Here is a 12139-nt window from a genome sequence, read left to right on the forward strand (position 1 = left end):
CCTATGCCACTATATTCAATTACAGTGAATATTAAGTTCCAAACAAACACAATGGAAATTTCTGCTTAAAAGCAGACACCATGATGAAACCATTAATTCTTCACATTACCATATTATCTAAGAGTATTTAACAGCTTGAGCAGGCTATTTATTCTCACTGCCTTATTTGGGAGAAGTGGATCACTGACAGAACAGAGCTGGAGCCAGACCTGTCCTGCATGTAGGTTTATTTAAGCAATTCTTATTTCTTAAGAAAGCAGCTTTGTGTGTATATCCCTTGATGGGATGAGGTCAAAGTTATACGATCTGCCCAGTGAAGTCTGAATTGGAGATGCAAAGTCAGAAGGAGAAAGTGCTGTCTGGTCTCAGAGGGAATGACAACACTTCTGTAAAACTTTGTAATCATTGACTTAGTGTTTGCTGTTGCAGCTGTGGGTTTAAAGGTGATGGTCAGTATGTAATAAAAAGGGGACACAAGTTTACAAAGAGACATGGCGCCATTACAAAAGTCTGCTATTTCATGCATGTCTCAGCTCCTCCATACTGACCCACCATTCTGATCTGCTGCACTGGTTTTCTAAGCAGAATGGTTTTAGTTGTTTCAATGCTCTTTGGCATACAGGCGCTTTGCTCCTGGGCTGCCTCTCCTCCTGCCAGAGAAGGACCAACTGCATTGCTTTCTCCCACCTGTGATGACACTGCAGTAGAGGAGGCTGCAGATCTGGCTCTTCGCCAGATCAATGCTGACCGAAAAGAGGGCTACATACTCAGTCTCTACCGAATTTTCAGTGTCCGAGAACAACCTCAGGTAAGTTACCTGCTCGTTCTGTGTCTGTTTCTCCCATGAAGAGCCCTGCATCTGTCACTATGCCTTGGCAGTATCTATCTGAACTAAGAAATATTTCAAAAGGCAAATGTAAAATTACATACACAGGACTCCAGAGGCCATGTCAACTTTATGCACAGATGACTAGAAACAGTTTAGTTTCATCACCACTGTGGGCAATTAGAGAGCAAAATCACAGTCACGATTTTCTGCTGCCTGCCCCTGGAATAGCTCCAGGCATCAGTTCAAATTTGGTATGAAACACCACTACTCTGATTTAATTTCATTTTACACCTTCCTCCCACTGCCTTGAGCAGTTGGAGTGCAAAGGCTATTAAGTCATCGTGCATTCTGCACAGAAGATGTAAGCACTAACAGGTGTAAACACGTCCAGCTTGGGACCAGGGAATCCCTTCACAGACCTCTACATGATGATTCATTCTCCAGAAGAAACCTGAAACCAGTTCAAGTGCAAAAATTACAGTGGAAATACCTGTGGAATATCACTCTCATACCCTTAAGTATCTTATTTCTCTTTGTGTGCTTAATTTATTACTATTTTGTGTTATAATAGCTGAAACTACTGGCTCTAGCCAGGACAACCTGAAATGAGTGCACAAGGCCCACAACACATAAACCACTGTGGAATCATGCTATTAACATTCCTTGCCATGCTTGCTCACTTCCCATAATCTTACCTGAAAGGCTAAGTTCTGCATCCTTAAAGAAAATCAGGCTCATTGCCAGATGTTTAAAGATCTGTACTGGCAAAGATATGAGTACTTCCTGCTGTTCTCACAAGGACATAGTTTCTGCAGACATGCTGGGGCCTCCAGCAATCTCAGATCTCACAACTAAAGATGGACACTTTGCTTTTGCTGTGCTTTGCACTGTGTTCTATGCTTTGCTCAGGTGACAGAATGTGTCCACTAAGCAAGTGGATCAGGTCTCTTGAGAAATTTTCCACATGGGATGCCTCTGAGCTGGCCCAGAACCCACATCACCAGTCACAGAGTTAGGTACTTAGACCCCACCCTGGGACTATTTCCTACTGACAATAATGAGAGCACCCCTATGACCACCCTAGAGTGTCGCGTGGTGGGTGCAGACCTGCTGTAAACCATTTCATTCATCTCCCTGCTTCTCCCTTCACCTGTGCCAAGTATATCTCCACACAGGAGAATTTTGGTCCTTGTTTGTGATTTGGTCTGTCACTTAATCCTCTAGAGTCTTAACTTTGCTCTTTGTTCATCTGTGTGTTTAATTTACCATTATTCTTATTTTTTGCATCTCATATGCTTATCCTGTAAATATGGTGTTTCAAGACACTGTGATAGCAACCTAGACAATCTAAGCCCTTTGTCACGTTTTTGCTGCTGCTGGGACTGAGAACATACAAAGCAGTCAGCTGTCAGCCGTGTTCATGCACAATAACAGCCTTATGTGACCTTCTATTCCTCTCAAAAAAATAAAGATTTTTTTTTTATCAGTCAGTGGTCCTTCCTCCCACTTTTTTAACCAATACTCAGGATAAAAACATTTTCAAAGTTACTTCAAATTCAAATCTGCCCTTAAGCAACCTGTGGTTCAGTTTTGCTCTAATTTAAACTAATGAGCCATCTGCTATTAACTTCTATGGAAGTAGGACAGAGCCTTTTTTTCATACAAGATACGATTAACTTCACTAACAGGCACTTAACCAAAATCATAAAACATGCCAAAATATTTCATTTCTTTCCCTTGCACCAGGTTACACTGCCATGAAGACGGATACTGTGCTGCTGCTGCATCTTTTCTGGCTTCCAGGCTCCTCAGCATGCACTGCAGCAGCAGCAATCCTAGCATCAGCACTATGGAGGAAGGGATTTTTTTGAGCAACGCAGAAAAGATACAAGTTTTTATTCAATACTAAGCAGATCTCAAAAAAACCTTTGCATAACAGTCTTTTAATGAAAATTAAAGTAAGGATGATGAAACCTTCAGTGATCTGCTGAGCTCTGAATAAACCCCAAATTATCCTTTCCCCAGTGGAGGATAACATATACGGAAGCAGGCAGACAAAAAGATGTGTAGATTTTATAATAACCTCATCTGTATATTAGAGCTGATATTACACAAGAGAGCTACAGGCAACAGGAAATAGTTTGGTCCACTCTGGTTGCATTTAGTATTTCCAAGATCACCAAGCTTTATAATCAGTCTTCATGATTCAGCTGAGTAAACCCATCTAACACTAAACACATTTGATTATAAGAACACTTCTTTAATGATATTATGTGTGTGCTTTTGCCTCCAGAATACCTGAACAACCGACTTTAAAGCTCAAGTCACCAGTCCCAGCTTCAGGACTTCTTAAAGATACACATTTTTCTTGGCTATTGCTTCTTAATGCAAGATAGTCTTAGTGAATTATTTTTTTTTTTGTCTCACAGAGGACACACTTAAAAGTTACAAGCTTGTATCAAATGCTGCACTACTCAAAAAACAAGTTTTCAGCGAATGGTAATTACTCTTTGACCAGTCTTGCTTTCTGTTTACTGATTTAACCTATATTAGCTATCATATTAAGGAGACATATCATCATGGTATTTAGGTACCTGGCTTGTAAAGAGAAAATTACAATTAGTTTCTTCCACAGATGGAACTATGCAGCCAGGTGTGGGGATACTGCCATGCCACTGCACACAGTGCTGCTGCACCTCTGCTTCACTCTTCGTCAAAATAGCTTTTGATCTTTTCACAACCTTGAGAATTACACTTATAATCAAGCCTCAGGATTAGTGTAGGCAAACCCTGAAAGCTCAGTGCAAGGCATTACCAGATTACTTCATAGGACACGCAGGGGAAAAAAGAGGATATGAAAATGCAAATAATTAGATAAAACATGGTAAGTTGCATATGTAAGAATATAACTTAAAGACAAAGCTAACAAAACAAGTTACTACTTCTTTATATTTGCTTTCTATTTATTTTGCTTTTTTATATTTAAAGGGTTTAGTATTACATTTACAAGTATATATGGTAGAGCTCACATAAAATAACCACCCCAGTCTCTTTCCAGAGATCTCTATACTGTGTGACTGGAATAGCTGGTATCATGTGGTCTCCTCAGAACTCAAAACCAGATAACTCTGGTTTTTCCAAGCAGGATTACAAAAAAAAAAAAAAAAAAAGCCAGCAGTACTCCAGTCTTTAGATGCCCTATTGACTGGTCTTTTGTTGCTGTTAATCAGAAATCAAAACTGAAGCCAAAATTGTACAGATACTGGCCCCAGACTTCTACAAGACTCTTGCCCCATAAACCAGTGAAATTAACCAGGAATGAATGAATACTGCTCTCATTCAATTTTCTTTTTTCTCCCTCTTCAGCAAAGATATAATCTCAGTCTAAGCATGCAGCTAACACATCGAAGTTCTTTAGGATGTGTAAATGACTGGTCTCTTTCCAGCTTTCCACTACAGAAAATAAAATATGATCCTACTAAGCTGTATCCTTGGTAAAAATCCTGGAAAAGTGCTTACCAATAGTTACAGCGGAAGCAGAACCAGGAGCTGCACCACGCAGCATCTCATCTTTCTGTACCACATGATGTAACCCCTACATATATGGAGCTGTACTTTCACTGCTTCCCTGTCCTCTCACATGGAAACATGTTTGTCCAAAAGTTGAGCCCTAAATGCTTTGTGCATCCGTGCTGCAGTGAACACTGAGTAGTTTTCTGGACTTAAGCACAGGCTCAGAACGCAAGCACTGGACTGAAGCTTTAAGTGGGTCAGAAACATGGATATGCAAGGTCTCTCATAGCACTTTCTGAGATCTGAGACAATATTCAAATTGTTTGCCTCAATGAAGTCACAGTCTCTTTCCAGCAAGTGCAAAGCATCCATACTTGAAGAAGATATTACTCTAAAAAGTAAGGTATTTCTAATGTTTCTAACGCCTACCAATGTTCCATCTTAGCAGATTTTTATTTTTTGTGGTATTTATTGTCTCATTCTTATGGAAGGCAAAAATAACCTACCTTTCAATTCTAATCATAAAATGCAGTTGACAATGAAAACATCACCATGTTTAGTCCTCATTCTTGGGTTCTGGTTGGTACCAGAGTCAGAAGGATAAAACTGGCTCTAAAAGGCTGTTCATTAATCAAAGCTGGCTAGATGCATCACCAAGCCTGTTCTAACAGAGCCTGAATCTCACCTGGTTTGCCACTGTTGAGAATTTGTCCCACAGAATGTTCAGTTTTCAGGGTAACTGTGTGCCCCACCTGTGTGTTTTGTGTTTCTCCATCTCTCCCTTTTCTGTGTCCCTACTTTATTCTATACAAAATTGGGATATGAAACTTTCTTTTTTTGTTTCCAGGAGAACACTGGTTCTGTCTTCTATCTCATCTTGGATGTAGTCGATACCGAATGCCATGTACGCAGCAAAAAGTTGTGGAAGAATTGTACAGCCAGACCTGCTCATACAAGTGTAAGGATTTTATTTTCTTATTTAATCTCAAGTATGATGAGTTACTCAGGTACTACTGATGACAGCAAAATCCTTACACATGCATTTTTAGTAGGCAGCAGAACTTAGAAGAAATCAAACCCCATTTTTCAAGGTTCACACTTTTTCTGTGTACTTGCTAATCAGTTTATAGACTAGTAAGATTTATTTTAAAAAATGAAAATTAAAAGAAAAAGTTAATTGACCAGAGCTATAAGCAGACATAACTAAATAGCCATGCTAGGACACTACTTAGAATAAATGGTTTCCTTTTTATAGCAACCCTGTAAGAGTTTATTTTAAAGACAGCCTGTCAAGAAGGGAATAAAAGAAACTCACTTTTATATAACATGAGATTTTTGGTTTAGTTTAATTCCGCTCTTATTCTGACAACTTTGCAAAAATTGCACTGAAAGAGGAGAAAAAAGAAAGCTCAGCAAGATAAGCTGTGAAGGCAGAAAGTGATCCAAGACTTGCTACAGGTGACCAAAATGATTCTGAACAAGTGAAGAAAAAACCTTTATAACATGACAAATGATGAGAAAGAAGCTTCACATGAAAAAAAAAAGTTATGATTAAATTTTCCTGGCTGCTTCTTAGGTCAATCAGTCTTCATTTCTAAATGAAAATCTAGGGGGCAAAAAAAAAAATAAATAATTCTGCTCATTTCTTCTTACAGTGCTTTCAGCAGGAAAAGGGTACAAAGCATCTATGGTCAGTATGGCTTCTGTGAAGTCAACGAATGTATGTCCTAGAGGACTTGGTCATACATGTGGCAATATTTAAGAAGAGAATATACATTCTCAAGAGAATATACATTCAACTTTTAAACATAAAGCTACAATGGATATGAATAGGCCAGTATTTTCTTCTGCCAAAAGTCAAGAGTTTCTCTGTGTGCAAGGGTGATCTTACTGTGCCACAAACCTACCTTAGGGTCCTTCCTCTCCCTCTCCTTCCTCACTATGGACATAGGAGAAGGGGGAAGGTGGAAAGACAGGTGACTGGATCCAAACACTCTGAGCTGATCTCCAGGTTTAAGCTTCCTGGATTCTAGACACAGACCCAGCTCCCAGTGCGTGGGGGGCCTGGCCAGGAAAAGCACTCTGCGACTCTGTGACACTCGGGCACTTCTTAGCTGCCAGAAGGGCGGCCTTGTTTAGGCCATCCTGCAGACAAGCGCTGTACCTGTATAGCTCAGAATTATACCAGGGGAAGACTTGGCCTTTTATTCTAAAGGACATACTTACAAATGTGCTTCATTGCCATTTGAGTATTAACCCAACTTTTTTTCTTGAAAATAATTTCATAACTGCAAGGAGAAAATGAATCACTCACTGTCTAGGTAGCAGATGATCAGTGCAAAGGGTGCAATATTAATTGTTTCTAAATATTTATACTGTTTTAGGTTTATGGTCAATGCAAAGCAATTATCTACATTAATCAGGCAAGAAATATTGCTCATCTGAATACTTATGAGTGCACTTTACAACCAGGTATGTCTTTATTTAACACACCCACTTTAAAAGAGGACTGGAAAAACACTTTTTGCCATATAGCATGACTTTAAATTTTAATTGTAATTATGGCACCACAGCGTCTCTATTTAGCTTTCAGCTGCCCTAATTTTCTCAAGTCAGTGATCATAAGGCCAGTGTGGTCCTGCAGCTCAGAACAGTGCAGTAATAACTGTTTTCACCTCTGGGAAACCCAGCAGAGCCTTTATATGAGCTTTTACCCTTTGGTCCAAAAAGCATTTTTATGGGTTTGTGAAGGGCAAATAAAAACAGCAAGCCTGCCCTCAGTAGGTTAACCTTTTTTTCTGCAGTGTCTCTGCCTCCGCTGCAACATTTTTATGGGTCTGCAAATTCAAAAAGATTCAAAATCATTGAGTGAATCAAACCACATATTGTTACTCCAGGGGACCGGAGGACAATTGGGTATGGTTGGTGGCATAGATGCATTTAAAGTGACCTACACTATCAACATGCTCTTATGGTTATGCTTTCTCTAATGACATTGTTTTGTTTGAATACAAAGTTCCACCCAGACATATTTGGATGCTATGTCCTGACTGCCCAGTTGATGACAATCCAACTGAGCCCAGATATTTGGAGGCTGCTGTTCAAAGCCTTGCCAAGTTCAATGAAGAGAGTGAACAAACTCATTATTTCTCTGTCCTCAATGTCACAAGAGCTTCAATGCAGGTAAGCCAAGGTTCATCTGACTTGCTTTAGCCTTTAAGAAGTATGGATCCACCTGTTAAACTTTATACGATTTGTTATGTCTTACAGATTGTTTAGAATTTGTATCTGTATAGTACAGAGAATACTTCTATGCAGAATTCTTCTGGGAAATTAATATCTGCATTGATCCAAGACTTTGACTCTATTTATTGCAAAAAGAAGGGCTTTATGCAAAACTGAAGACACAGATTTCTGTTCCAAAGTTTAGGAAAGCTTCACTGTGAGTTCACTGTTCTACCACGACCATGAATTAGTGAATCTCTAGTAGAAAGTATTTAGTAAGGCACAGTCTTCCCTTCCAACCCATACCTGTAATTCACTCAATTAGTTTAAACATGGTTTAAAACTAATTTTAGACTAACAGGGAGTTAATGATTTCCTGGCTAAATCCTGTTTGTTTACTACAGTAATATCCAGTCTCTCTAAAATTCATTATGTATTGATAACAAGGTGGTCTTCACTCTTTGTCTCAAACTGTTAACACATTACTACTATAGAGTATTTAATTGCTCCCATCTTCCAATCCTGAGGTACTTGCATTTGAGAAACAGAAGAAGTGATCCTGTTCATTAAAGCAGCCAAAAATTATCAACTAGGCACTGAAGAGGGGTTTTGGCTATGTAATTCTATGTGAATACTAACTTAGCAGAAAACCCTAACTCATTTCAACTATAGCTAATTCATGAGTTACTAAGATTGTTTCATATAGAAGAAGTAAAAAACAATGAGGCAATAAAGCAGTACTGGCAAAAAATTATTCTCCTGTAATAAAACTAACAGTAATACCCTAAGTATAACCTGCTCCTTCCACACTTAGCAGGAATTTTACATCTGTTTCAAGGACTGTAGGGTTCTTCCTTCTTCCTGACACATGCACAAGGTCCAACTGCTGCTGGTCTCTCATTTACAGTGGGTCGTTGGTCCTGCATATTTTGTAGAGTTTTTAATTCAGGAGACATCCTGCTCCAAAAATGACACAACTGCTGACATCTCCAAGTGCAAGCCACTTTCATCAGAACTAGCTGTAAGTACTTTTCCTTGTATAAACACCTATCTTCAGATACTATGATTCCTCAGTGAATACTTAGCCTATCCCTTTGGTTCTTCGCAGACAAGAATGAAAACCCACAGGCACCTCTTTATGCGTTGTAGCTCTATACTGTCTTGCAACTGTACAAACTGCTTTAGAATAGAGAAAATATTTCAGTAGAAGTTCTGAATTCTTACCTAGAAGTTCATGAACAAAGAAAACAGAAAAAAATACCATCTAGAAAAAGGTGGGGTAGTTTTGCCTTACAAAGCTGAATCATTTTTAAGGATTTCCTCCTTCCAAGTAAACACACAAAATAAATCACAAACAATGCATAAAGAGTATATTCATACTACAGTCAGGCCAGCTAAGGAAAACATTTAGGAACTAAGGAAAAAATTACAAGAGAAACTGAAGGACTAAATGGGCATGCTGCCAAGAGATAACATTTCAAGCCCCATCTTAACTTAGATCCAAGCCACGTCCACCTAGAGTCCAGTAAAACCACAACTACTAGAAACAACATTTTTTCATGGTTTCTTTCACTAGCATGGTGTGAAATTGGTTTTCCCTGAAAAATGATTTTAACTTCTGTTACACAACTTGCCTGCATGGGGATATTCTGCTGCAACAGAACTTAAGTGTGCTGTTGTACTTGGGCCTTAAGTGGCCAACATATTTTTAATATCATGTTGCCTAACCCTCCTTTGCAAACATAAAGCCTTTTTCAAAATGCTGCCTGCCTTTGTAATCTTGCCAATCCCAAAATAAAAGTTTGCCCAAGCTGCTTATCCCTACAAATACATGTAGAAGCTATGACTATTCAGCCTTTCATAATCGCTTGTTTTACAAGATAGGAACCAAGTTTCAGTGCTACGATGTGAAAAAATGCTTGCATTTTCTTCTTCCAGCAAATAGGTTTCTGCAAAGGCTCTGTAGTAAACAGCCGCTTGGAACATGAACAGTTTGTCACAATATCCTGTGAAATCTACAGTGTGCAGGTATTTCTTAATCTAATCTTAATATTACAAGAGTAATACTCCTTTATAAAACAAGAATTGAACTTTTGAAAGACCAGCCATTTTTAAGTTTTCTTGTTCACAAAGGTATGGGCTTCAAGAAAGTGATAAGGCCAAATCAGGAAGATGTCTCATGTGATAAAACAGACTGTTGCTAGGTGGATAAAAAGGCAATAGAATAAGTATAGAGTCAATCCCACAGAACGTGTTTAGAATGCTCTACAAGGAAATTGTAAATAACAAAGGGAATGCAAAGAGAAATAACTATGTAGTTACCCAAATTTCATGCACCCATATCCACTGGCATAAGAAGCAGTTCCTTCTGTCTATTTTTGAACTTCTGCTCTGCCACTGGTCTTTGCAAACTGAAATTGCAGCAGATCCTTAGTGTGAAGGGTGACCTTCTCCACATCTGAAAGAATTTGGAATAGCTTCAACATCGGTAATGCTTATTGCCTGTTATTTAGGATCCTGCCACTGAAGAGGGGAAACAGCAAGATAATAAAACACCTGGAAAATCCAGCCAGAATCATCAACAAGCTTTCCCTTCAGAAGTCAATCCTTTCTCCCCACATGTAGAAAAAACAGTGGGCTGGGTTAAAATTCTACCCCCTTCAAATGAGGACACTTCTTTCCAAAACCTACCAGAAAGTCAAATTGAACATAAAGATGGAAAGCCAGTTCCACCCAGGGCTGTAGGATCTATGCCCAGTCTTGACAGAGAAAAGACTCAAGCAGACAAACCAGACTTGACCAAACCAGTCACTGGACCAGGAGTTCTTCCTTTTCCTGAAGAACTTTCTCTATCAGACTCATGCCCAGGAGAAGCAAAGAAGATAAATTCCATTATCCAGCCTTTGCTGCCTAAAAAGCCTACCAAAGCCTAGCAAGCATTCAATCATCGCAAATACCTGCAGCAAAATAATGAGCACGATCACAACCTGGTCTTTCAATTTGTGTAACATCTTTAAGTAAATAAATTGCTTATTACAGTGTTCATCTTTGCAGTTCTCATTTTCAAGAAAGCACAAGAACAGACTAGAAAAAAAAAATTAACTGGGGCATTTCCCAAAAAAAGAATTTGGCTTTTAATTCTCAAATTCCTCCCATCAGTAGGAGCATGAAGGAAAGGTAACTATGCAGGGTAAAAGAACTTGCAGGGCTGAGACAGCCCAAAGGCATCAGAAAAAAAATATCCCCAGTAGCAGAAGTCCATCACGGTCCAGCGCAGGATGGTTGCTCCCCAAGGGGTGGTGAGACGGAGCCGAGTGTGATAACCAGGCTGGCAGGACAGGGGCCTGTCCCATGGTTCCTGAGCAAGGCCAGCAGGGCAGACCCCGGTGGCAGTCAAGTGATAGGAAGGGGCCAGATCACCATGTAAGTTCACGGGCAATGAGGCAGGTCTGAGATCAAGCCAGGAACATGAGTTCGCAAGTCATGGTCAGGATCTGCTCTGGTTACAGCGACCAGAGCCAGACACAGCCCAGTGGTCTCCAAGCAAGACCACAGTGACAAGGCAGGTCCGAGGGCAGGCCGGGGAGCCAGGCTGCAGGTCTGAATCTGGGTCTGGATCAGCAGGGTGCGTGGCCAGCCCCAGGTGCAGCCACGATGCAGCTGGAGCTGGAGCTCAGGCAGGGGCCAAAATGCTACAGCCTTAGCCTGAAGCACTGCAGTGGGAAGTGGAACGGGGTCAGCCGTGGCCGTGGCCTCCCTGCAGCGCTGCCTGGGAGCCCGACCCCAGGGGCACCATGGGGGGCTGCGCTGAGCTGGCCCCGCGCCCGGCAGCCCAGCCGCCAGGAGCAGGGATGCTCTCAGGGCCCTTGCCGAGTCAACCCGCTGTGATGCTGTACAAACGGGGAACAGGACTTCAGCACTGTTTAGTATTAAAAGCTAGTGGGTTTTTATTATTTTATGTGTTAACTTCTTAATTATATTGTGATGAGCTTAGCCTATTTTTTTATTTCCCATGGAAGGTCTCCAGAAAGACTATTTTTTTCTTAATGCTTTATACCCTCACTTAAAGAAAGTGGAAGAGGCTACCTGTGTGTGAAACCTCCGCAAATAATTCTGGCTGGTGGAGAATCAAGCTCAGGCTGTTCAGATTCTTATGCTTTACTGACCTTGCTGTGCAGGAAAAATGATGGTTTACAAAATCAGCCTAATTCTTTCTTCAGATAAGTCATATTAACTTCATTATAATAAAAACCACAGGGACACTCTATAGCCTGTAGCTAAGAAAAATCAATTTCACCAAAGCCAGACATAGCAACCATACTGATAATCACAAATACAAATAAATGAGAAGACAAGAAGAAAAGAAGAGTGAACCTGGGAAAGAAATGTCACTTGTGGCCAGGACTGCACTGATATTTGCAATAGTTATGGGGTTCATGTAAGTCCTTAGAGCCTTTCTGTAGCTGCCACCATACTTGAAAAACATTTGTTCAGAATAAAATCAATAAAATATTATTGTTTCTGAAGCTTTTATGCTGCTGAATCATCCCCAGAGATGCTGGATAATTTCTT

General features: G+C 40.1%; 1 protein-coding gene across 1 annotated transcript; it reads left to right on the forward strand.

Moving 5' to 3' along the window:
- The first annotated feature begins 468 nt into the window (after positions 1-468).
- Positions 469-10610, forward strand: FETUB (fetuin B). Its single transcript, XM_040613177.1, has 7 exons — positions 469-808; positions 5190-5300; positions 6727-6814; positions 7359-7525; positions 8475-8588; positions 9506-9595; positions 10081-10610. The coding sequence occupies exons 1-7, from the start codon at positions 587-589 to the stop codon at positions 10498-10500; spliced, it is 1212 nt and encodes a 403-aa protein (XP_040469111.1). The 5' UTR covers positions 469-586; the 3' UTR covers positions 10501-10610.
- Positions 10611-12139: the final 1529 nt, after the last annotated feature.

Source organism: Falco naumanni, chromosome 13 (assembly GCF_017639655.2).
Source record: "Falco naumanni isolate bFalNau1 chromosome 13, bFalNau1.pat, whole genome shotgun sequence".
Taxonomy (NCBI): Eukaryota; Metazoa; Chordata; class Aves; order Falconiformes; family Falconidae; genus Falco; species Falco naumanni.